Source organism: Sturnira hondurensis, unplaced genomic scaffold (genome assembly GCF_014824575.4).
Source record: "Sturnira hondurensis isolate 20B ecotype Veracruz unplaced genomic scaffold, ASM1482457v3 Scaffold0020119, whole genome shotgun sequence".
NCBI lineage: Eukaryota > Metazoa > Chordata > Mammalia > Chiroptera > Phyllostomidae > Sturnira > Sturnira hondurensis.
Window position 1 is genome coordinate 1,663,282 of NW_028092750.1, and position 26,681 is coordinate 1,689,962.

A 26,681-nucleotide genomic window follows, 5' to 3' on the forward strand; every position below is an offset into this window, starting at 1 on the left:
GTACAAAGAGGAATGTGAGCAGGACACAGCCCTGTTCTCAAAGATCTTCCATTCTGTCGGGGAGACACATAAACAGATCAGTTCAATAACATTAGACCTTGGTGTCATGTGATGGTGGTCCCTGATAGGAGGGACCGAAATCAGGTCTGATGGGGGGCGGGAAAGGTAGAGAGACGGGTGAACTTCCTGGAGGACCTCAGAGAGTCATCTCCCAGGTCCCACAATAATACGAAGCCACAAACTAACAAACCGTGTACTAACAGTACGTGCCAAGCTCTGTGTTAAGGCCTCTTCATGAATTATCCCGTCAGACTCCAGGTCTACCCCAGGACACTTGCCTGATGGCCTATGGGGCTTCTCACGAATGTGTGCTTTCCCCCAAAGAGGAAAAGAAAATCTGAGTGGCCCGCAGGCCCGGGGAAACAACATAGCAGCTTGGCATCTCTGGAGACTGCCCAGCTGGCTTGGTGGAGGTTGTCCAACCCAGATGACACTTCTCTGTGTTTCATTCTGGTTGCTTCTTCATGCTATTAGGATAGACTTTGTCAGGGCTGGGGAAGGGGTTAGGATGGGGGCTCCATCTTCTGAGTCTCTGTGCTCCTTGTAGAGCATCCCCCCACTGACCATTGCCCCTCAGCCCAGACCTGAGATGGCCTCTGACGGGAAGAGCCCCCACATCCTCTTCCCTGTGGGCCTTGAGCAAGGACAAGACTTGCTAAGCCACAACTGCAAGCCTGAACAAACCTTTGCCTTCCGTCCCTCAGCCCACCCACCTGCTTCTCCTTTGCTGCTGCTTGAAGAGCTCAGGCCTCTCAGCCAAAAGACCAAGCCTATCACTTCAGCCCCAGCATTGCCTTTCCCTCTGTGTTAGACTGTGAGTCAGTCTCGTACCGTGGCCAAGCCTCTATTCTCCCATCTGCACAATGGGGTTAATGACCTACTCTCCAAGGCTGTTGAAAAGACCCACTGCAAAGTAAAATTATGAAAAAGAGCTATTTATTCCTGGCCCAGAAGCCTGGAGAAGACTGCTGGGAGATGCTTCTCCCTTCCAGGGATGACTCGACTTGGGCAGACATTCCAGGCAGAGCTAGGAGCAGGGTCTGAGCTCTTCCCACTGGGCACGGTGAAAAAACCAGAGGGTCCAGATGGCTCAGAGGTGACGAGCCCAGGAACAATCCCATAGTCACAGCTGGGACTGTGCCTTCCGGGTCTGAGAGCACTGAAATCTGCATCCACTGAGGACATGTGCTGTCACTTAGCCATATGCCCCTGGGCTTCCTGCATCAGGGACCAAGAGACCTGGCTTCTGGTTCTGCCTCTGATATTAGGACAAAGCTGTTAAGTTGGCAAAGTCACAGTCCTCCTTTGGGTCTTAAAGTCCCTGCCAGGAAAATAAGTGGTGCTGGTAGTAGATCCAAAGAGTCCAGGACCCTCACGCTGTGTCGGTGAGAGCCACTCTTTGACCTCCCAGCTGGGAGGTGGAGCCAGGACCAGCAGGGGCAGGATGAGGAGGAGGCCTCTGCTCTGGTTCTCCTGGGCCCAAACGGAAAGATCCTGCTTCCTGCCACTTGGAAGGGCCAGCCTCTCTCCATCCCGACTGGCTCCCTGGGGCCTCTGTTCCCTGACTCCGGTTCCTCTGGCCTGAGGCCTTGGGGTGAATGTTCTCTAGCTGTGTTTGTTTCTTGGAATGTGTTCTTTAACCCCTTTTCTCTCCTATTCGCCTGAAAAATGTGTAGAAACAGACACATAGGCAGGTCTCCTGGTTTGGGGTTCTATTCAACCCAGACGCTCTCAGCAGTGGCCTGGGGTGCCTGGAGGGGTCAGCCTCACACCCATGGCTTGGAAGGCCCCAAGGGGTGGCTGGTGCCTGGAGGGGAGCACTGCCCTGGCAGGTCCTGGAAGGCTCAGAGCCTCTGCCGTTGGGTCTGTCTCCACCCTGAGAATTCCTCCTCCGTTTTTGGATTTAACCCCAAACCCACCATCTGAGGTTCCTCCTCTCCTTCCAGGACCTTGTTTCAAAAGAGGCCTCTCGGGAAGTCCTAGAACCTCATTCCTCCTTCTCCGTGTTAAGCCTAAGTGGGCTCCTCCCCACCCTTCTCCCAGCAGGCTGCCTGGAACCAGAGCCCTTCCCTGCTGGCGCACCCTCCTCCCTTATCGCCAGCATCACCCACTCATTCCAACCCTCACCCCACTGGAGCGTCTGCTGGGTTACCCAACCTCACCTGGGTCAAGCCTGTGTCGGATGGCTTGAGTCATTACCTCCATCTCCTCCCAAACCTCCCAGGTCCTGGGCTTGGTCTGGTTGAGCAGGCTGGGAGGGAAGGCCCCTTCCCTTCCATGTGCATAGCCTCCAAGGCCCACAGGCCTCCTCAGACCAGGATTTTCCTGCTATTCAGCCTAACTTTGTCTCCCCTGGAACTATACCTGGGGGCTGCCCTCTGTCCTTGGCACTATAGACCCCCCATCACTAACTAGATCACCCAACAGGAGAGATGCTGCCCATCTCTCCCCTCTGACAGCCCCTGTTCTGACTACTCATGGAAACCTGGACACTGCAACTGACCTCACTGGGTCTCAGCTGACCAATCTGCAAAATGGGGATAACAATACCCCTTGCCTCGGGCAAGACACTGGGCCAGCTGATTTCCTGGGGCCCCTTCCAGTCCTCGGGGGTCTGCTCATCCTCACCCCCTTCTCTTCCTTACTCTCAGAATGCCTCCCCTGCACCAATTGGGGACTTCAGTTCACTGAGTCCCTCTTCCACCTGCACCAGCTCTCTCCTTTCCATGTCCTCCGACCCCCAGGTCTCTGTAGGCTTTCCTGTGAGAGTCTCCAAATGCGTGCAAGAAATCCCTGAGGCCAGGCATCCAGACAAATATCCCCCACACCAGGTTCAGGTCACCACTCCTCTCCTCACTCCAACCCCCCGCCCTTCCCACTATCCAGGGAAATCCAGGGGTGAGAGAGCAAGAGCCCAGCGACCCTGTGGGGATGGAAGTCAGGCTCTGTCCTCTGTTCACACAGCCTCCTGGAGCTGGCGAGCCCTCAGCAGTCCCTTCTGCACGCAGCCCAGGTTGCCTGGCTTCTGTCTTTGTGTGCACTCTACACACACACTCAGCAGCCCTACTCAGTTCTCCTACGAGCACAGTCTCTCCTGCTTTCCCTCCCCCTCTCCAGTTCTCTCTCTGCAGCATGCTTCTAGAACACACCCTCCCAGCCCACCAATCCTACACACGCCACTGCGCTTTACAAGCATCAGCTCCAGAATTTCCCACTTCTCCACTTGCTCCTCCACCCCCAAAGGGTGGGTCCCTGTCTGCCCACAAGACAAAGAGGCCTTGGCTCCTCCTGCCTTGGTAGGAAGGGTCTTCAAGGCTCCTCCCTAAGCCCCTCACCTGCCTTTCCCAGGGAGGAAAAGCAGCCCAGGCCCCCCACCCCAGCCCAGGCTCCCCTCCCCAACACCTGGTGAGAGGGCAAGAAGCAAGAACTACAGGCTCCTTTCCCGAGACTCTTAGATTTTGTACCAAAATGCAGGGTGTGCTCCTGTTTGCATTTTTTTCTGTTTTCTTTCTGAAAATAACCATGAAACTATCATTTCCTCCCACTGCCTTTTTCCTATCTTATTTGGATTAGCAGAGTTGCTGGAAGAGGTGGTTTGGAGCCACGGACAGCCTCCTTCTCTGACCTGGGCCTGGAGGACTCCTAGGTGGCTTTCAAGCAGGTGCCGCCACATGGATACTGGGTCCCCCACAGGGAAGGGAGGGAGCACAGATGCTGGGCGTGGTGGTGGGTCCAGGCAACCCCCAGTTAGAGACTTCTGGGGAACCAGATTACTGCCCAGCCTTGTCCCCAGGCCGGCAAATACTGGGAACAACTCTGCCCTGGTTGTCCCTCGGCGTAGCTTCTGGGCATGGGGGAAGGACCAGAGCTCGGCCCCTTTCCACGGCTGATGAGAGGGGTTGCTGCAGGGGTTGCAGACTCTCAAAGCTAGGTAGGGGCACAGACCTGGAGGAATCTGTTCTTATACAAGAAGGGAAATGGGGTGCATGTGGGGGGTATATTTCACCTTTTCCCTTTTGTTTTCATCCAAAACCTCCTCCCAGTCAGCCACTCTGGGCATTCATGCGGGCCCACCAGGCAGCAAGCCTCTCAGTGCTCAGATCCAGGTTTGGGAGTGATGGGTCAGAGAGGTCCCCAAAGGAACCTGCACTCACTCCACCCAAGAGCCTTCAGGGTCCAGCCCATTATCTCCATGACTTGCTTGAGAGACTGGGTCGCCCGCACTCCCCCTGGGCATCGCGGTGGAGGTGCCAGCCTGCAGGCCCCAAGCCCTGTCTGACACCTCAGAGGGGTCCAGAGACCAGCCCGTGGGCAGTGGGCAGAGCAGTTAGGCTGGAGGGCGGGCAGCCAGCTCATTTGCCCTGACAGCACTGCTGCAAGGTGTGCACCCCAAAGTCTCAGAACGGACCCGAGGGAGAGTCTGTGGGGCCCAGGAAGTGGCAGTCCCACACAAGGCGAGGGATAGCTGAGGCTGTAGGCAGACTGAGGCCTGGATGGTGCCCAGACTGTGGCTGGGCCCTCGAGGGAAGCGGCGTTGGTGCCCCTCCCTGCCCCTTCTTAGCCCCTCCTTGCCAAACCCTGTATGTCTCCGTGGGGGATCCTTTCCGGATCAGTCTGGAGGTACCATGGGCCGGGGCTGGAGGGGCAGCTGGTCTGGCCTGAAGGGCACCACTGGTCCCTCCCACACAGCAGCGAGACCTTCTTTGTACGCCCCCTCCAGCTGGGCGCCACCTTCTCGGTGCCACCCACGGAAGGCCGTAGTAGTGGCGTGGGGTGGGCCAGCTGCTGTGGGGACCTCACTCCTTTCTCTGAGGCTCCTTGACTGCCCAAAAGGCAGAAGACACAAACTCCTCCCCTACCCCACAGTTCTTCCAAACACACTCAACCCACCCACCCTCTCACTCTTGCCTCTTCGCTCCCAGCAGGACCCTCTCCTCCCCCACTCCCCGTACCAGGCTGAGCTGCTGGGCTATTTGGGGCTCTGGCCGGCCCTGTGGTGTAATCAGTGCCCAGGGATAATTGCCACCTGCCCTGCCGGTGTCTGGGGGCTGTCTCGGCCACAGCAGTAGGGGGTGGACACTGGGCAGCGGGGCCTGGAGGAGGTCAGGCCAGGGCAGTCCTCCCCACTCCTTAGATTTGCTTCTCACCACGCGTGGGACCTGCAAGGGTTCCCCAGGAATGCCATGCTTTCTTGGGCACAGTGCTTACCTGGGACACCCTGTGGCTTTAGCTGAGGACAGATGGCTACCCCAGCTAGGGGACAAATGTCCTGAGGCTCTCTATTACCCACAATTAGCTCAAAACCTGACCTCCCAGGTGACCCTCTGATAGCAGTGGGCACCCCTCCTGGCTGCAAGCTGACGTCTGAGCCACAGCTGGGCCACGGGCTTTGTCGCTGGGAGGACTTCAGCCCCACTTTCATCACAGGCTTTCCTGCGGTCAAGGACACCAAGCCTTGTTGTCTTCCTCTGGGAGGCGCCAAGGCTTAATGAGGTGCCCTGTGAGAATGAGTAGACCGTAAATGCCACCTCTCTTTAGCATGTGTGCCCCCTTTGGGTACTTTTTTTCCTACTCCATGGCTAGTTAGACAGCCCAGGGTTAAATACTTGTCGCTTTCACTTGGCCAACTCTATGACCTTGGGCAATTGGTCCAGCCTCATCTATAAAAGTTTCCTCATCTATAAAAGAGACCATCAGAGAAGCTGCCTCATCAAGTTCCTGTGAAAAATACGTTGTCTAGCACAGGCAAAAGGCTGCGCGCAGTGCGAGGCTGCAGTGGTGGTGGCTATCACCAAGACCTGCATAGGGCACAGAAGGGGGTGGGGGGCCCCCCGAGGCCTGCTGCGGGACGTGCGGGTGAGTGAAGTCTGAAGAGACACACCAGGACTGGTGGGACAAACCGCACAGCCCCCTCAACACCTCGACAGCCTCTACAACCGCTACGACCCCCACAACCCTGGGGAATCAGGGCGGCTTCTCCCAGACCCCTCCCTGTGGGAGGGCCCACTGCTGCCTCTCTCCGCCCCCTTTGCTCTAAGCTCTTTTCAACTCCATTTGCCACATCAGCTTTCTGAGGTCAGAGAACACTGAGCACCTGTGGATATTTTATTTTTAAAAGAGACTCAGCAAACAGCAAAATCAAGATGCAGTGCTTTGATCTCACGGGGGTGGGGGGCGGGTGCAGAAATAACCTTGCTTCTTCTCCTTGACTGTCACAGTCCAAAGGCTACACGTCCTAATCTCTGGGACTCTTCAGACAGACACCCGCCAGTGGCTTCCAGCCGAAGGACCACTCAGATAAATGTCTCCTTTTCAGGGTGGGGCAACGTCGTGGGGGGGATGGAAAGGGCGGGGCCAAAAGAACAGGATTCTCAGGTCGGCCAGCCCAGCGCCATCCCACTCTGCTTCAGTGTCCCCACCAAAACACCAGGCTCCCATCCCTGCCACCCTGACCAACAGGTGAGACTGAGTGAGCACCCTAGCTCTCCTGCCCCAGCACTTTGCACAGCAGGAGCAAAGGCCACTTTGGGAAGGAAGATGGCCCAAAGCATCCGATATTGCTCCCTTGGGGATGGAGAGGAAGGGAAGATGTTGAAGTGCAGGGTGTGGGAGAGTGGGTACCATCCTCACCTACAGGAACTTCTCAACCCCCCCTCTGAGCCCTGAGGCTCCAGCCCAAGGCAGCAGTTCTAAGCGACCTACCACTCCCCGACCTCCACTCCACCCCACCACCATGGCCCAGGTACCAGACCCACGTGACAGCCATCATGGCCTCTGTGTGCTCTCCCTCATCTTTTTTGGCTACCAATGCCCCACCTCAGGAGCCATGGCTCCAGTGACTGCCTCTGACTCCCCCTTCCTAGGTGTACCCTGGACCCACCTGGAGAAACAGGCTACCTAGAGGCCAACTGAGAAACAGGCCACCTGAGAGCCCAGGAGCACTGGACTCAGTGCTCCTCCTGCCAGTTCTCTTGCCAGTGGGGGGCCAAACTGCCAGGGGGCTGCCCAGCCTGACCAAGCAGCGCTGGATGGGCACCTGGGACACATGCCATCCAGGGGGATTGTTTTCCCTGCTGGTGCTCGCTCTCTCACACTCGTCTCCTCCCTGGCTTCTGTGAGCTAATCAGGGAGAAGGAGGGGGAGGTGGGGGATGCTGCTTGCCTTCCCCGTTATCTGCAGCAATCCACGGTGACTAATGCTCCCAGTTGGTAAAAAGGCAGTGTAATCAAAACACTTTTTTTTTTTAGTCCTTTAAGTTAGTCATTCTCCCAGAGTGGAGGAAAAAAAAGCCCACAGCAGTCACCATGAAATGCAAGCTGAGAGGCTCAGGCTGACGGGGGAACTAAAGCATTGGCCATGGCAGCTCCCCGTGGGTCCGAGGCCCAGGCCCTCCTCCTTGGACCCTTGGCTGGACTTCTCCCACACCCTCATTTGTTCTTGCTTTCCTCCACACCTAGGCTGTCTCACCCTGAAGGACTTTATGCCAAGAGGGGGCCTGCCCTTTTCTCTCACCCTGCCAGGTGCTGCCACCTGCTGGTCCTGAGGTCCCCAAACTGGAGGAGTCATATAAAAGTTCCCAGGATGAGGCCAAGCATCGGATTCCTCCTTAGGTGGTTCAACATGTGCTGGCCTTCCCCTACGCCCAGCCCAGCCACTCAGTGCTCAGCTCCCCAGCTACATTTCTCTGCTGGATTCTGACCCCACTGGGCCCCAACAAAGCCATAGACTGTCAGGAGCCTCAGGGATCATCAACGAGAGGTGGTATGCCATCGTGGCAAAAAGCATGAGAGGGGAGCCAGGTTTGCCCAGATGGGAGTCTCCATCCCAGCACTTACTGGCTGTACTTCAGCTCCTCCACACCAATAAGGATAACAGTACCTACCTCATGGAGTTACTGCAAATATGAAATGTGAACTGCTTAGAGTCATGCCTGGCACAGCCCAGGTGCTCAATAAGTAACAACAAAATACTGAAGTGGAACGCATACCATAACAGCCCCTTTACTCATCCAAGGCAGACATTGCTAATCAATCACAGAAATTCCCCACCAATGGCACATTCCTCAGATCCTCAACTTGGCGCTCCAGGCAGCCCATGAATAGTGATCTGAGTTGGCACATGGGATCTAATCCAGACTCTACATTATAGCCAAGGAGGATGAGACCCCAAGGAGGGAAGAGACTCCCTCAAGCTGCATGGAGGCAGGACCAGAGTCCAGATAGTATTTCTGGCCCTCCCTGCCTCTTGCCAATCCAGTTTCTGATTTGCCTTGGAGCCATCAAAGTGGGCTTCCCACCACTGGAAGTCTAAGTCTGATACCTTCCATCTTCTCCCGCCCTTGCTCATCTCCTGTATCCTTGGCCCGTGCTGCTCAGGAAACCGTTGTTCTGAGACAACCTGCTAAGCAAGCACAGAGCAGAGAGAAGTGAGGAGTGAAACCACAGAGAAACCTGAGGGTCCAGGTCCTCATTTATGCTGCAGGGGCCTCTTGGAAGCAGAGGCATTTCAGGCTGCAAGACAGCTCAGCCCATTGATTCGGCCCCTTCACGTTCAGTTCCTCTGCCCTCAGCCCTCAGGCTCTGAAGAAGTCCCTAAAGGTTCAGCTCCGCTCACTCCTGGAACCCTTGCACTCAGCTGACTAGAGGTGGGTGTGGTTTAAGAACCAGAGGGTCAACCTCTGTGTGGGGAAGGCTGCAGGAGGGCACCTATGACGAGCTTAAGATGAAGACCATTGGGCGCACCTGCTTACAAACCTCTGCGTGAAAAGCTCCAAGCAGAGGTCAGGGGTCTGGTGGCAGAGCTGGTCCTTCGGCTGCCTTCCCTCTGGTCAACAGCCCTGTCCCAGGAAGTCAATCTCTGCCACCTGCACACTCTTTCACTGCAGACTCAGATTTCTGGGGAGAAAGCAGTACACAGCAGGCCTGAAAACAGGAGCGTCCACCTCTGCCCAAAGCTCCTCCACTCTCAGCTTCCACTTAGAAACTACATTTGTTCCCTTCCCATCCCTCCCCTAGGGATAGGATCAACCTGTAGGGTGCTGTTCTCTAGTTCCAAAAAAAAGAGAGTCATTCTCCCAAACCCGGGCCTGGAGACACTGAGGCTGAGTTTTTCACGACAGTGAAAGGTGTGTGTGTGTCCTTGTGCTCACCTCACCTCCCCAGCATCAATGCTACATGGCAAGTCGTGCTCACAGACGGAAACCGGGTCCCCAGGACAGCAGGATGCATGACCACCCATCCCTCAGGCCAGCACACCTCAGGCTGAGCAAATGAGCCTCCAATAAGAAGATGGAGTTTGGCTCACAGATGGCACTTTCCAGACAGACTCCTGGGAGGTCAGCGTTCTTCCCAGTACCTCAAATGTCCTGCTGGCTACATGAAAGATTCAGGCTTAGAGATAAGAAGCACAGCCCCAGTTGGGCCTCAGGCTGAATCCTTCCCTCCCAGAAGGTTTATGTTTGGCTTCAGTGATTGTAGATGAGACCTGCTCTGTTGGCTTACCTCTCTGTTCAGGCACCTCCTCACATGCTGCCCTCATTCTTCTACTTCTTGAGGGACTTTGCAGTCAACAAGACCATTGACTTGAAACATCACAATGTTCACATTTCAGTGGTGTTGTCGATCCATTCATCTTCTAGGTGAGAGGACCAAGATCCAGAGAGGGATTTGACTCGTCATAGTACCAAAGATGGAACTAGAGCCCAGGATCCCTCTAGACTCAGTCTAGAGCTCATCATTTTTGTCTTATGGGATGTGTCTGCCACCCCCTGGCCCTGGAACAGACTTTCCCTGGGATATGGCGGCTGCCTGGACTAATACTTTTGCAAATGCTTTAGTACTACAGGGCGATAACTAAGGGAGACAGAGTATGGAGAAGAAACAGGTGGGAGAGCTCTCTGCAGGTGCTAAAGTGCCAGAGGCTCATAAAAACACAGCCCAAGTGCATCCGAAAGCTATTGCAGGCTGCCTGCGCCCTGGTCATTGATAGCACAGGGACAGGAACTGCTGAAAACATTTCCCTGTGTTTGGAGGGTCCACCCTGTTTCTGCCGAACCCTAGAGCTTTCACGTATGTCTTAAAAACAAACACAAACAACGCAACACCCTCACCCTCCGTCCATCACACCACGAGCAAGGCAGCAAGGACTGTCCCTCCCTGTGCCTACATGCCCTGGCTGCCTTTCGAAGACTTGTCTCCATCCTCTTTACGCTTCAAGGTTGCTCTAGTGATCATTTTGGCCTGTTCCTTGAGCAGTAACATGAAGCTAATCTGTGTGATGTGCTTGGAGGCCCCCTGTCTCATGGAAAACCTTTCAGGAGTGTCCAACCCATGGCTTGTGAACTGCACGCAGCCCAGGATGGCTATGAATGCAGCCCAACACAAAACTGTGAATTTACTTAAAACCTTTTTTTTTTTTTTTGCTCATCAGTTTTCATTAGTGATTGTATATTTAATGGCTGGCCCAAGACAACTCTTCTTTTTCCAGTAGGTCTCTGGACCCCTGCTCTACTGGTCAAACTCTGGACCCTCAAGAATGGACACAAAAATCACAAATGAGAATCTACCTCCTGTGGGCAGTCTTGTGAGCTTCCCTACTCCCCCTGGTGGAGTCCTCTACCTGGCCCTGGGAGGTCAGAACAAATTATACATGTCTTCTGCTCTAGTTCATTGATTTAGCTACTCTCCAAGCAGGCCCTATACTATTTAGACTCCATTTGAAGAATTCCCAGAGGGAAGGCCCCTGGAGGCCCAGCAGTTACCTGCACAGGCCTTACTGCCTACTCCTCTCACTTCTAAGGCAAAAAGGTTCTTGGAGGTGAAGTCAACAGGCCCCAGAACCCCAGGCAGCTTATGAGCAGGACTAAGGCCCTGAATTCTGAGTTTGGGAGACCCAAGGCAAGTGAGCTGCTTCCCTGGAACTCAGGCCTCTTCATAGTGAAGGTAAGTTCCTTCTGCCTGGACCCTCCCAAGCCCTCATCACAGATTCACCTGGCTAGCATGATTCCTTTTCAGAACTTGGCTTATACATTAGCTCCTCCCTGAAGCCTTTACTAAAACCCCATGGGCAGCTTGGAGGGCTAGGGGTGGTGCCTACAGATTGCCAGGGCCTGTTTTTTCCCCATCATCTGTTTCTTTTTCATAGATGTATCCTTGAAGTCACCACAGTGCCTGCCACATTGTAGGAACTCAATGACTACCTGAATGTGGAGAAAGAATGGGACCACTCACATCATTTGGGTTCTGTAGTTGCACAGAGGGACGGCTGGAAGACAGGGAGCAGCCCTTGCTGTTTGTCCTCTTGTGTTGAGTAAATCCACAGAACATTCCAACCTCAAAAGCACCTATTCTATTTATATTCAGAGCCAGTCTTACGACATCTTGGAGGGTAAAGATCCATTTATTTGTTTGTAACTGGTAATGGTATATACGAAATTTAAGAGACAAAAGACCATACAGTGAACATGTCTCCCTCCGGCTCCCCAGCCCGCGCCCCCGTTGGCTCCTAGGCCGTAAACAACTACTGTTACTGTTTCTGGATTAGAAACCTCTTTACAGACAGAAAAACTAGGCAATAAACCAGCTTAAGCAATACGTATAGTCAGCAGAAGACAGTTTATAAGTCAGTGTTGAAGGCAGAAAACGCGACGAGGGAGCCTCCTGCCCCCGCTCCAGGATGAGACCGGAGCCCCTAAAACTAGCCCGCGAGCAAGGGTCGCCGGCCAGAGTTTCTAAGGCGGACGTCCGCAGCGGCGGAGGGGTTAACGCGCCAGACCCCGCCCTCTCAGCCGCCTTTTCCGGGCAGAGGGGACGGGGGATTATGTCACTTCCTGGAGACCGGGCGAATCCGGAAGTGATCCCCGAGGACCGAGTTGCGGTGGAGAACCCAGGCAGCAGGGCCAGGTTCGGAACCATGAGCTGGTGAGTGAGGCCCCGCGGCTGGGCAGCTGGAGCCCCAGGCCCGCGACGCGCCTTGCCCCGCGTCCCTCTGAGTCCCCTCGCCCGCGCCGCCCTCACGGACCCTCCGCCCAGAGCAGGGTCCGACTGGCCCTGGTTTGAGGGTCGTTCGAGTGTCGTTCCAGTGCCCTTCCCCCGTGCTCTGCCGGTGTCTCCAGCTCTCGGCCGGGAGGTAGGGCCGGGGGTCCAGCGTGTGACTTGTTCGCTGACTCTTAAAGTTCCACGGCGCCGGTCCTGTCTTCTGCCAGCTGCTTGAAGTGAGGGACTTCCCTGTTCCCTTCTCTTTTACGGACCGTTGAGGTGGAGTGCCTGCCCTGAGGTGGAGTGCCCGCTCCCACCCACCTGCCCTGAGGTGGAGTGCCCGCTCCCACCCACCAGAGCTGTGGCCCTCAACTCTGGTAGTCTGCACCCCTTCCCTGATCAAAACCCAGTTGCTTTCAGATGACTAGGCTTTGCACCATTTAAGTCTTTAAGGGACAAAAACTTGCTTCTCTTTTGGAAGGGTGCAGAATTAAACACCCATACTCACTCCCACAGTAGGATTGGACCGATTTTAATCATTTCCAGGGCCCATTACCCAGCCTCTGCTGTTGATCTAAAATAGATGTAGGTAAGCTGAAACATCCTGGAAACTGTCATCCCGTGAGAGAAGAAGCCAGGGAGGCTTACAGGAGTAGTCACAACTCCAGAGTTGGAAAATATGTCACTACAGGACTATACAGTACTTGGCTGTAGTAGACACTTCATCATGTGTAATGGTTGACTTATTTTGTAAGACTTAATTTGCCCAAAAGGACCTTACTTCCTTTCAGGCCAAAGCCCCGTATATCCACAAACTCGAAACCCACGGGATCCTGAGTGTGATGAGTACTTGGGCCCCAGAGGGTGTACAAGATGAAGCAACCCTTTTGGAATCCAGGTTTCGTTAGCGTAGGGAACATGTGGCCTATTTCTTGGTGCCAAGTAAGTGCACAATATCTAGTTATGGTGAAGGAGAATGGTAGAATATCCTTCGGGAAGGCTCTTGTGGGCTCACATCTGGCCATCAGTGGAGACTATAAGCTCTGGCCACGAGCAGCTGATGTCTGTCAGTGTCAAGGACAGCTCTCTAATGTAAAATTTAAGCAATATCTGTACCTGCTTCCCCCCTGCTTTTTAGAGGAAGATTGATGGACAAATGCCAGACTGTAGTCGCCAGCACATGGAGGAAAGCCCGGAGCAATGCCCTAACAAGCCCCAGCAGGAGCTGCTCCGTTCCCTCCACCTTTGCTCCAGGAGACCCAAAGCAAGCTGGGGCCCTAACAATCTAACTTCCCCATCTTGTTATAGCCGAGTTAGTGATGGGCAAAGTGGCAGTCCTTCGATCCCCTCTCCTAGAGGAATTGCTTCCTTCAACTGTCAGCCTGGGTCCCCTGACCTTGTGATGTAGATGTCCCCTTACCAGCTACATCTTGAAACTTTGGTTCTCTCACCTAATTTTTCAAGCTAAAAAGCAGAAAGTGCAGATACTTCATATTGCTGAGATTTGAGTTTATAATGAAAAAAATGTCAGTCTTGCCTTCCCAAATCAGAAGAGCAGAACAGAGCCCACTAAAGGAGAGGGATTCTCTGGGTGATCTGAGGCACACTCTTTCTGCCCACCTTGCAGAAAGTTTTTTTCTGAAAAGCTAGCAGCCTATTTCCTAAAGCCTGTCAAGTTGAAGGAAATTGAAATTGACAACTAGCTGTCCAGCAAAAGCTGCGATTTTTATCCAGTAGAATTGATTTACTCATACATGCATATCTTGGCACCTCCTTGGAATGAGGGTCACAACCAAAAGGGCATCTTTGTCCCTCAAAGCTAAGACTCCTTTCTCTTCCTCCCGAGAGGGCTTCTACGTCATCTCTTGCGTGGACCCTGACCCCCTCTCCTGAGAGGGGACCAGCACAGGCGCCTGGGCACACAATTGCACTCAGTTCCTGGCTCAATGGCTGGCAAGGGAACCAGGGCTGGATCCTTCTGATTCACTCCTGGAGTGGTTTTTCTGCTCTCAGAATGAATCCACCCATTCATCTGAGACTGGAATCTCAGTGGGGGAAGAGACCATAGTGACGTAGAACCATCATGGGAGTTTGATGCCCAAGGTCAAGTTCACCAAGCACATGGGATATGCCAGCTATCATTGAATAAGTGCTAGGGACATGCAGCCCATGGTCCCCAGAGGGTAACCATTGTTTGGGGCTTTCAAAATGTCACAGTGAGAAATGTCCAATATTGGTGCCCTTTGCACACTGTGGACTTTGCATGAAGAGTGAGCGGCCTTTGTTCTTTGCTTCCTCTGTGCATGCAGCCCGCCCACCCCTTGTTTGTTTAGTGGGTACCTGCCCCCATCCTGTACCATCTCTCCATCCATTCATCCACCCAGCAACCATCACCTTTCAGCAAGGTGGTTCAGCCATGTGCCCTGGTAGAAAGAAGGCATTTGATATTCACATCCCAGATTACTGACCCAAGCCAGTGCTTCTCTGTCTCCCCTCGTCTCCATGTCCCTCTCTATCTTTGTGTGTGTGTGTGTGTGTTTGTATGGGTGTGGAAGGAGAAGTATGTAGAATTAAGAGCAGTGACCCTAATCTGGCTGAGCTCTCTCCAGGGAGTGTAGCCTTCCCTGCAACCACACACCTTGATGATTTTAGGCTTAAATGACAAGGAAAAGGAGTACTGGAGGAAATTGTCCTGTACCTAGATGTCTAGGAGTTTGACTCAGATGAGGGAAGTGAGAATCAGAGCAGCGAAGTTTGGCTAGGAGTTAGAGTGCCGAGTTGGGGTTCTGGTTCCCTCATTCACAGTGTGGCCTGGCAGGCATTTAACCTTCCTCTGTCTTGTTTTCTCCGGCTGTAGCATAGAGTGGGTAATCCCAGCTGACACTTTGCCGCCCAAGCCCATCATGAAATGGATATGGACCATGCAGGCATGGTTTTTTCCAGCTCTTCTGGGCCCCTCTACCTCTGTCTGCCAAATACTGCTATTTCTCAGGGTCCATTCTCTCTCTTTTTCTGTTCTCACCCCACATACCCATATACCTTCCCAATCACCTTCAGGCTAAAGGCCTAACTTTGGGCCATGGCTTAGAAGGCCCTTCTGGGCGTGGCTGTCTCTCTGTAGCCCTGTGTCTAAGCTCTCCCTGGTCTCTCTTGCCCTCTTCCTGAAATGCCTTTACTTCCCACCTCTACTGTCCACCATCCCCAGGCCAATGTCTACTCATCTTTCAAGAGTCAGGGCAGGCTTCACCTCCTCTGCTGAAGGTCTTCCCTGAATGGTCCCCCACGCCCTGCCAAGCTAGGTTGAGTGCCCTTCCTCTGACCCCCATTAGCATCTGTACTGAATTACTGGTTTACTTGTCAGGAAACCCATCAGTTTGTGAGCTGCTGAAAACAAGGACTATCTCTTGGTCTCCACCGTCACCTTAGTGTTGTTCCTGACAGTCAGTAAACATGTATTGAATGTATGAATAAGGACTTTTCTCCCATTTACTGACTTGCCTTAGCTCAGGATAAATTGTAAGATTAAAAACGTGGAAAACCTACAAGCCACTTCCTGAAACAAAGAGCCCCTAAGAGTGCCATTGTTAAATTGACTGGTGGGAGAAGCAGCTTCCAAGACTCTGTAAGGCTGTCTCTGGTTGTCCTCTCCCCCTATCTGCCCGCCCCTGCCAACTGCTTTCTCCTGTACTTTCATAGCCCATCTCCTGTAGGACTCCCCATTCTTCCAGGTGTCACAGATGTGCACCCCCTCCCCTGAACACTTCGGGAGAGCGGGATCTACAGCTTTATCTTTGTGTTCACGTACTATCTTGTGCATGGTAGGTACTTAACAGGTAGCTGTAAAATGAAGTGATTAGAGTAAAGAAAGAACGGCCGACTGCTGGGTGAGACAGAACAGCCGTTAGTTTCAACCATTATCTCAGTGTGGCTATTTTCCCTCTAGCATCGCCATTGCTATCTCACATCCATATAGTGCTTTTAACTTTTCAAATTGCCTTCCCTTCCATTATCTGATTTCATCCTCACATTTACTCTTTGAAGTATGCATTCAGGTCTTATTATCTTCCTTTGACAACTTATTAGAATTCAGTTAGACAATACCTGGCAGAGTTGGAACTAAAGCCTGCGTCTTCTGAGTATTTTCCCTGCTTGAACAGGAACATTAGCAAAGTGGGAGTCGATTCTCAAGTTGATTGGGTCTCAAAGGAAATTACTTGGCTTGGCTAGTGTAGCGACACCACAGGGAATGAATTGTAGGAAGTTGCCAGTTTTCACACATCAGAGGATAGATAAAGTCCTGTTTACTGCTGACCTCCAGGCCTTATGAACCATCTCAGCTGCTCCGTCCCCTGGGGCCTCCCCACCTGGCGCAGCCGTGCCACTCACGCCTTCTGTGACTTTGGACAGATCAGACTAGACTCTAGGGAGCATGGCTGTGCCCAGAAGATGGGGACCTGTAAGGAGGCTCTGAGGTTCTATATTCGAGACACTGCTTTGGGCACAAATGCAAAATACCGCACTCTTATTTTAGCTGTTTGAAGGGAATTTTTGCAGATTTTGGAGTAGTTTGAAAGTCAAGTATCTGGAGTCCCACAGCTTCTGAGTCAAAGGTGTTTTCTTATGTGTTATACTCTTTAAGTAAGTTTATTGAGATGGCTTTAGAGTTGGCAGAAGCTATTAGAATTGTCTTCCCAAACCCACTTTTGGTGGCTAATCCATGAAATGTATCCCAGCGTAGTGAGTGTATTGCACATAGACTATGTTCAATAACTAGTTTTTGGTTTACTGAATGTGGACCATTGGTAGTGTACAAGGGCCTGTGCCTAATGTCAGGAGACCTTCAAAGGCTGTACAAAACAATGCCTGTCTGAGGCCAGCATGTGGAGAGTGCCAGGGACTCACAGGATAACGGTGGGTCTCTGAACGTCGGTGTGGCATCATCAAGAAAGGCTTCAAGTAGAGGATGGGACTGTGCTGAACCTGACCTCCCTCGCAGGCACAGTTTCCATAGGGAATGAGAGGAATTGTGGGAAAAGGTATGTGGACACAGAATGGGTCACAAGGGCTTGGGGTGGACAGACAGTCAGGAGGCCAGTCTGCATGTAGTAAATAGTGACTTGGGTAAGAGGCTTTGTTGCTGAGAGGTGGCACCCTAGTTGAGGCCACCTAGTACTGCCATCTGAGGAACTGAATTTGAGCACAGGCTTTTAAAAGCTGAAGGTTTTGAGCAGGAAAGTGGGATGGAAAAGCAATGCTTTAGTGAAATTACTTGGGCAGTGGTCCACGGGCTAGCTCAGAGAAGAGAGGGCCTGGAGCGGGGAGGCGCACCTAGACAGTGGCTTCGGGGCATTTCGACTCCAGTGTGCAGTCAGATGCACCTCTGCCGTCACCACACACACATGCGAACACGCACATTTATACTTGAAGTGAGTGTCACACAACATATGCAGTCCGGTGTTTTTTATTGTTCTATTTCATTTTGACCCCCTTCAGTTGATTCCATGACTAATTTTAACACGTTTACAATGGATTAGTGGAGTTTCTAGTGGGGTAGCAGTTCACGTGATCAGTGAGGAGTAGCTACTTTACATAGACCTAGTTTGGAAAACACTTATCTAGGGGTGTATTACAAATGCTCAGACTGTAAGCTAACACCTGTGACTTCAGCCAGGCTGGAGATGGTGTTGCTCATTTGGTTGTTTTTCATGGGTTATGATAAGACATACAGAGGGGACAACCGTAGCAAACACGGCCCTTCATTCAGTTCTTCTTAAGAACTGATTCCATAGAGTTGCCAACTGTCGGTCACTTTGAAAACCCAGGTAGACAAAAGCCTCTACTGACTTGTTTGGTTTCTTGGTGATTAGGGAAAAACAGATTAAACCAATAATGAGATGCCATTTCATAGCCATCAGACTGGCAAAAATTTTAAGGGCCAGCAGTGCCCAAGTATCTGGGGCTGAGGAACAGTGGGAACCGGCACCTACTCCTGAAGCTCTGAGGGGTATCACATGAGCCTGCCGTTTTGGAGATTCATGCAGTACCTCCCACAGCCGCAGATGGACCCGCCCCCTCACCCAGAGAAACTCCTGCACAGGTGGGACAGGAGATGTGTACAAGGATGCAAGGATGTGAGCTGTTTGTTGGTCTTTGTTTTGTTTTGGTTTTGCTTCCTGGGTGTTTGTAGATGCCCAGCCTGTAAGGAACGGGTTAAAAAATGTGATTTTTTTTTAACATAATGAAATATGTAGTATGTAGGTAAAAGAAATGAAGTAGAGCTATGTGCCTCAGCATGGCCAGATCTCAGAACCTGACACTGAACATAAAAAGTTAGTTTCAAAGTGATACATTCAATATTGTACTATTTATATAAAGTCCAGACCTTAAAACAATACCACATTGTGCTTATAGATATAAACTTACCTAGTGAAAGTATGGAATAATAAACACTACCCTCGGGGTAGTGGTTGTGTTTAGGGTAACAAGGAGGGAGTGGAATCCGGCTGGAGCCTTCTGGGGGCTTCCCCAGGATCTGGGCTGTTCTACTTAACGAGCAAGAATGGCTGCCTGTGAGAACGTGAGAGCGCCAGGGCTGGGCACGTCCGTGTTACCATACATTCTCTGCAACTTCTCCAAGTGTTCACAGTGTTTTATAACTCTTGCCATGCCTGGTCTGGCCAAGCATCGTGACCAGGGCCCAAGCGTTTTCCCAGCCGGGGCATTAGTATGTCCCTCGGCCAATAGCTGGGGTGGCCTGGGGAGGTGGCTTGGCAGTCAGTGTGTCTCAGCCCTCCTCCTTCGACCGCCTGCTTTCTAGCGGCCAAGCCTTCCGCAGAGAGAAGGGAGACTGGAAGCTCTTAAGGTTTCTGGCGGGTGAGAGGCGGAAGTGAAAATGAGATTAGAGATGGTGCCTCAGAAGCTAAACGGAGGGGCTGCTGCTTTTCTGGGTCCGAGCCTAAACCACTGCGAGCCCCTCAGGGTGGAAGGCCGGCCACCGGAGGCTTCGCTCCTGCTTGGCATGCCGAGTAAGCAGGACACATCTTTTGCCTCAGGATACCTTGTGTTTCCCCTTTATAAAATGTGGAAACCTGCTTCCTACCTCTTCCTGTTGTAACAGGTTGGAATGAAAAGAGGTGATAACTTGTCTGTCAGATGCTAGAAGTTTCTTAAAGAGCGGGTGGGGCAGGGGTTGGGGGGAACAGAAGAAGAACTTCAGACCGCCTCTCTGAACTGCCTGCCTCTTCTCTTTTCTTGGCCTTTAGGTGTTCCATCAGCCTCCAAATTTCTTTCACAAATCCCTTTACCACTCAGGAGGAAGTCGCCACTCAGTTTTAGGCAGATACATGAACTCGGGCCTGGCAATGGTGCGTTCTGGTGTTGGGACTGCTGCTTACCCTGGAAACAAAAGCATTTCAGGTCTTCCAGCCATACTTCCCACTGTGAGATTTAGTGCAAGTCACCTCTTTGGGCCTCAGTTTGATCGTCGTCAACAAAATACTGCCACCACCATCTGTGCAACAAATATTTGCAGGCTGCAGGCTGCTTGCTATATGTCAGGAACAGTTTTCGTCGTTGTTGATTTTACTATCTTCATTGATTTTTTTTCCGGGGGGAGATATCAATGGGAGAGAGAAGCATCAGTGGGTTACCTCCCATACACGCCCCAACCAGGGACCGAACCCGCATCCTAGGTGTGTGCCCTCACCTGGAATCAAACCCACAGCGTTTCTTTCGTTGTATGGAATGATGCTCCAACCAACTGAGCCACACCGACCAGGGCTGTGGGGGACAGTTTTTTAAAACATTAAACTCATTTGGCTTCACAGTGACAGTGATAAACAAGGAAACTGAGACACAGGAAGGTTAGATGACTTGTTTAAGGTCTCAGCTGGCAGTTGCCAGAGCCAGGACTTGAATCCAAGCAGCCTGGCTCAAGAGTCCATCCTCTTATCCAGTGGGCCTTGTGTGAAATACAGGAATGTGCCACTGTAAATGGACTGGTGAATCAGAAGCACCGAGCACAGAAACCTACAGTGGCAGATACTCAATATGGTCACTTTGATTACATGATCTCACTGAACGTTCTGTGATTCATTCTGTCTTTACTTTCAGAGGTCAGGCTGGGGAGCAGTGGAGAAGGAGGGATCATAGCTGAGCTGGGTGGTGGTTCTGGTCCAAGTCACAGAGTCATGCCTTTTATTTTTAAACACACACATACCTCCTCAGCCTGTGGCAAGTCAGGGTAGTGTTCCATGTGCTCTGGTTTTGGATGAAACCAGAACCCAGGGTGAACTTTCGTTGGCCCGTTGGCATTGTGGCCAGCTGGCCCTTCAGGGAGGAAGGCATCCAACAGCAGCTGTTCCACCGGAGCCAGCTGACTCTCCATAAGCCCTGCCTGGCCCTGGCCCTAGGTTTTCTCTCGCTGATTGTCAAGGTGGTGGTAGCCTTGGTAGGGCCTCAGACCAGACAAAGCAGTGACCCAGGATCGAGTAACAGAAGGCTGGTGGGGGGAGGGCTTGTCCTTCCAGCCTGCAGAAGCTGCTGCCTCTCGCCCACCTTCCTGCTCTTGCCCAGACAGTGACTCAGGCCCTGACCACTCCCCTGGGAGCCAGGGTTTCAGCCACTATCCACTGCCGCCTACTCTTCACACTGCCCTCCCTTCATCCTCACCTCCCTCCCTTCCATTCCCCTTCGTCCCCCCAGAAGTGTGGTCTCTTAGGAAGATAGAGGTGGGGCACACTGAATCATTTGGGGGCTTTTTCAACTCCCAAGCCAAGCTTAGGCTCATTCACATTCAATAGAAACAAATTCTGGAAGCCAAGTAAGGACTAGAGAAGAATATGTAGGTTTTTGCTCCTTTATACTCTTTGTAATGGAAACGCAGGTCTCTCCAGAGAGGTCAGGGCTTGAAGGATCTGCTGGGGTGACTAGGGGATCCCCACCCATCTGCCCTCTGGGCCTGTCTCTTGTCTTCTTTCTGCCTCTGCAGTTGAGGGGTGAGGAAACAATAGATTGAGAGGCCTAGCAAACTGAAAATGCAAAAGAGCTGTTTTTGTAAATAGAAATTACACAAGAGCAGGAGTTTTTTTGGAAAGGTTTTACCGAGACAGACAGAATTAGCCAACTGGCATCATGCTGCTAATAGAGATATTTACTGTTTGAAGAAGTGTATTTGTAGCTTTGGAGAACATCCTGTTGACTTTTCTTTATTGTGAAGGAAAATAGAACCTTTTCCCCCCTTTTCCCTCTGTACACATAGAACTTTTTTCTTCTTTGAGGTGGGGCATGTTGGGGTTTGGAGGAGAGTAGGGTTGAGAGAAGTGTTTTCATTTTGCTGCCAAGACCAAAATATCCCTTCCCCTGCCCTCTGGTGCTCATATTTGTGGAATGGGAGGCAGAGCCATGGGAGGAATCCCGCTCCAGGGGCTGGGAGCTCGGGGCCCTCTTGATTTCTTCTGGAACACAGAGATTCTCTGGGGAACAAGCCTTGTCTTCTCCCTGGACCTCTGCTGACCCACCCGATTCCAAGGGGAAAACCCCAAGGAAAGCTGGGAGGAGGGGAAATCAGAGTCCCAAAGCCCCATGAGCCTGGCGGACCGCCAGCCTCAGCCCCACAGCCCCAGCTGTGCTGGGGCCACACTGCTCCGGGCAGTGCTGCGATGCCGTCTGTCTAGCCGCATGCTTTCCGAAGCAGCTGTTTCCCCTGCAGAGGTCCCTGCATTCCAGCAGGCGACCAGAACCCTAGGCTTGGAATCGGGAAATCAACGAGGAGAGGCCAGGGCGCAGGTTGAGGTGTCTTCGTTGCTGTTCCCCATTGCTTGCCCCTCGCCACCTTTCACCAGTTCAGTGGTGCAGAATCTGATCCGTCAATCAGCACAGAAATAGCAGTTTCCTGGCTATTCCTCTGGCAGAGTGGAGCATATCTGCCAATCTCAGAACAAACCCAGGAGACTCTTCTCCCTTCGTAGTCCCTCTTAGGCTCTTTAAAATGTTTTCCCTTGACCCATATTCTGATAACTTGACCAGGCCTTCCTGCCCGTACCAAAGACCAGCTCTGTGTTCCTGGTCTCCACTGAATGTACTTCTCCTTGACCCCAGCTGGTACCTGAGGCGGCCTGTGATACCATGTTTAGCTTTTATTTTAGTTAGATAAAGATTGGGAGACCATAAACAATGTTATCTTTCTTTGTTCTTTATGTAGCCTTCTATAAGAGTAGCTTTTTACAGGAACCTTAGAGTATAGTATTTTATGGGGCTCTTGGGGCAGTGTTCCCATTTTACTCATTCATTCAGGGTTTACTGTGTGTGTGAAACTAGGCTGTAAGCTCCATGAGATCGTAGAATGAGAGACTGTCTTGTTCATCCTGCTATTGCTTGAACCTAGCCTAGTGGTAGGCCTAACGGAGGTTGAAAATAGCACTGTGTGTAGTGTAGTGCTTACAGGAGTCACAAAGAAGCATAACATTCAGTCTTTGCCTTTGAAGTGCTTATGTGTCATAATCAAAAAGCAAGATGTATACACATCAGAGTTGACCTGCACCCAGGTAGAGTTTACTTCAGTAATGAAAGGATGGCTCAGTCTTAGGAAAGATATTTGATAGTTCATGATGATACTGGGCTATCCGTGGACAAACCGGTCACCTAAATGCATGCTAAAAGGCACTGATATAATTCAAAAATCCAATCTTTGTATCTGTTAGTAAACTATGAACAGAAAGACATTTTCTTTCTTCCAGGAGGCTTTCTGGCTAAAACCATCACCGTCTTTCACGTTTAACAGTGGAAGGTGATCAGACTTGAAACATTTTTACTAGTCAGAAGCATTTTTTCTATAATTTCTAGCCAATGCCATAACACAAGATAAGAAAAAAGTATAAAGTGTTAGGAAAGAAAAGGGAAATTTTGTCATTTTTTTTCAAACGATATTACTATCTACTTGGAAAACCCAGTTAGTTTTTGTTTTTGTTTTTGTCTAGGCGAATTTCTTGGGCTATGTCGGTTAAGTATATAGGTGTGGTGACTGTTTATTTAACACCCAGTAGCTTTCCTGTGTATCAGTAAGACAAAAATGAAAAAGTGAATTCCATTTATAGTATAACCAAAAATATAAAATTTCATGTAATGCACCTAAGACGTGTGTAGGACTAAAAACTTCACATATGTGTTACTTTGGGATCTATTTAACGAGATAAATTTGGAGGACCTATATGGAGAAAAAAAAACCTAAGGCTAAAGGACATCAGAAAAAGACTTGAGCCCCGGCTGGTGTGGCGCAGTGGATTGAGTGCCAGTCTGCAAACTAAAAGGGTGCTGGTTCAATTCCCGGACACGGGGCACATGCCTGGGTTGCAGGCCAGGTCCCAGGTTGGGGGCGTGCAAAAGACAGCTGAACAATGTTTCTCTCCCTCTCTTTCTCCCTCCATTCTACTCTCTCTAAAAATAAATAAAATCTTAAAAAAAAAGAAAAAGAATAAATGGGGGAAAAGTTTTATGCCCCCGAATGAGCAGACCTAGTGTGTAAAGATGTAGGTACTTCAAAAATTAATCTGTAAATATAATGCATTTTCAGTAATAAATATCCTGGCTTGGGAGTGGGTAGGGGCACAGCAGATGATTTTGAAGTTCGTCTTAAATATTAAAATGAATTAAAATAGCCAAGAAATTATCTGTAAAAAATGTAATGAGAAGGGATTTGCTTGATTGGGTATTAAGAATGAATTAATTAATAAGCCTAAATAACCAAATCTATATTGGTAAAAGAGTAGACAGGTCTACAGAATGGAATAGAAATATTTAACACTGATAAAATGATTTTTCAAAGATAGATTATTTTTTAAATCATGTCAACATAACTGGTTCACCGTATACTCAAGGCTCTAAGTGGAATAAAGATTTAAATGTACGAAAGTAAATCACTAAAATTCATACGTAATTGCAAGGGACACAGAATAACCAGGACAATATTGACAAAGAAGAACAAAGATGCACACTTCCCAATCTCAAAACTTACTAAAGATCTACAATGATTAACACAGCGTGGTACTGACCTAAATATAGACATGTAGATCAATAGAATTGAGAGTCCAGAAATAAACAGGAGAGAAGACCCCCCCCCAAAACTTTAGAATTATCTTCTGGAGGGCGGGGCCCTTGTAGTACAGGCTTGCCCTGCTAGGTGAGTGTTCTAGGAACCCACTGTATCATTGTACCAGCTGGCATTGTTGTGAGAGGCTGCATTTGGCTTCAGTTCATATTTTGGAAGACTCAACACGTTTGCCCATTTCATTATGGGTGACTTACAAGCTCACACCACGCTGAGTGTTAAGCAGTGTTTGACCAAAAACAGCATGACTCCTGTGCTCCACCCTCCTATTCACCCAATTTCATCACGAGGGACTTTTTTTTTGTTGTTTCCCAGGGTGAAAAAGTTCTCAAAGGGGGACATTTTGCAGTTGTGGAAGAGATAGAACAAAAAATATAGAAGCACTAAAAGGCAGAAAAAAAAATTGACACGTTCAAAAACTGTTTTGAGCAATGGAAAAAAGTCTTGGTAGGTGTACTACATCAAGTGTAGAATACTTTGAGGGCGACTGAAGTTTAAACATGTAAGAATAAATACACAATTTTTTATAAATAAATTCCTGAGGGGGTTTGGGAGTTCCTCCTTGTATATGTATGGTCAGTTGATTTTTAAGAAGGAAACCAGGACAGTTCAACTGGGAAGGAATAGTCTTTTCAGCGGTGCTGGGATAACTGGATATCCACATGCAAAAGAATTGAAGTTGAACCCTTACCTCACACCATATACAAAAATTAACTCAAAATGGACCAAAAACCTGAATTTAAGAGCTAAAACTATAAAACTCTAAAAAGAAGACATAGGGGTAAGTCTTTATGACCTTGGATTTGGTAAAGAATTCACAAATACAGTACCAAAAGCACTTCTTCAAAATCCAAAACTCTGTGCTTCAAAGGACACCATTAAGTAAAAAAAAAAAAAAAATCACAAAAGAGAAAGTATTTGCAAATCATACCTAATTAGGTAGGGACTTATACCCCCCAAAAAACAAAGAACTTTTACAACTCAACAATTAAAAAAAGAAAGCCCATTTTTAAAATAGGCAAAGGATTGAATAGATGTTTCTCCAGAGAAAATACACAAATAACCAATAAATATATGAAAAGATGCTCATCATCATTAATCACTAGAGAAATGCAAATCAAAGCCACAGTAGAATAGCCCTCATACACACTAGAATTGCTAAAAAAAAAAAGAAGGCAAAGAAGACAGACAATGACAAGTGTTGGTGAAGAGGTGGAACCGTGGGAGCCCCCCTGTGTTGCCGGTGGGAATGTGAGGTGGTGCAGCCACGTCGAAGAACAGGCTGGCAGTTCCTCGAAAGGTTCGACATTGACTTAACCTATGGCCCAGCAGTTTCACTCCTAGGTCTATATGCCTAAAAGAGATGAAGACATATATCCGCACAAAAACCTGTACATGAATTTTCATAGCAGCATTATTCATAATAGTCAAAAAGTAGAAAAATCCAAATATTCATCACCTGATGAATGGATAAACATATTACTCAGCAATAAAAAAAGGAATGAAGTACCGACACATACAACAACATGGTAATTCATGAAAACATTTGCTAAGTGAAAGAAGCTAACACAAAAGGTCAAATATTATGTGATTCCACTTATATGCAGTGGCCTGAAGGGGCAAATTGATAGAGACAGAAAGCAGACCAGTGGCTGCCGGGGCTGTGGAGATATGGGAAGTGACAGCCAGTGGAGATGGAGTTCTTTTGGGGATGGTGAAGACGTTCTGAAATTAGATAGTGGTGATGGAGGCACAGCTCTCTGGATATACTAAAAACAACCAAACTGTTTACTTTAAAAGGATAAATGTTATGGCGTATGAGTTACATTTCAATAAAGCTATGACCTAAAAATTAATAAACTGGGTTCTGAGTAAAGATGACAGTTAAAATACATACATCTAATTTCTTACTCTCACAAATCCCACAGAAAAAAAAAACACAGTAAAGTGATTTTTTTTTAAAAGACATAGATGATCTGCCAATGTAGGGAGAATAGAAGTGACATCAACAACATTTGGGAAGTGGAATGCACTTACATGCGGTAACTGACTTAGCAGTTCCAAGAAAGCCAAAGCCAAATTGGCATTTAGGAAACCAAGAGCCATTCAGCTTACACCACTGAATTCTCAAAGGTTCAGGAATTGGTGGCACTGTATACCTCTAGAAGTAGGATGAAGCCAGGCACTCAGTTCAGGAGCTGTTCGCAATTAAGATCAGAGCCCTACCATCCCCTCCCCAACTCCATTTCACTGGGAGACAGTCCCTCATCCCAGCAGAAGAATGAAGGGACTCCCCTGGGGAGTGTGACATGGAGTTGCTATCCCAGGGCACACAAAGGTGGATACACTGTGTGACACTAATGAAGCTTAACCTTTAGGACCCCTTGCTGGCATGGGCCATGTCCAAGGCCCTGGAGGGAAGGAACCCTAGCATGCGTCACATGATCCTGTGTTTTTCTAAACTTCAGAATGTAGTTATATTACACTCACTTCACTTCACAGGTCAGGCAGCTTTGGAGCAAGCTGTACCTTTCGGAGGATAG

At 50.0% G+C, this 26,681-nt stretch overlaps 1 protein-coding gene and 1 non-coding gene across 2 annotated transcripts in view; both read left to right on the forward strand.

Annotated features, from left to right (window-relative positions):
• Window positions 1–9,994: 9,994 nt before the first annotated feature.
• LOC118975213 (small nucleolar RNA SNORA71) lies at window positions 9,995–10,130 on the forward strand. Its single transcript, XR_005064020.1, has one exon. It is a non-coding gene; the product is annotated as a small nucleolar RNA SNORA71 (small nucleolar RNA).
• Window positions 10,131–11,889: 1,759 nt separating this feature from the next.
• The window catches only part of BIN3 (bridging integrator 3), a 42,453-nt gene continuing 27,661 nt past the window's right edge, over window positions 11,890–26,681 (forward strand). The window contains exon 1 of the mRNA XM_037028935.1: window positions 11,890–11,978. Within this exon, the coding sequence (XP_036884830.1) occupies window positions 11,971–11,978 (8 nt within the window). The 5' untranslated portion in view covers window positions 11,890–11,970. The remainder of the gene's footprint in view (window positions 11,979–26,681) is intronic.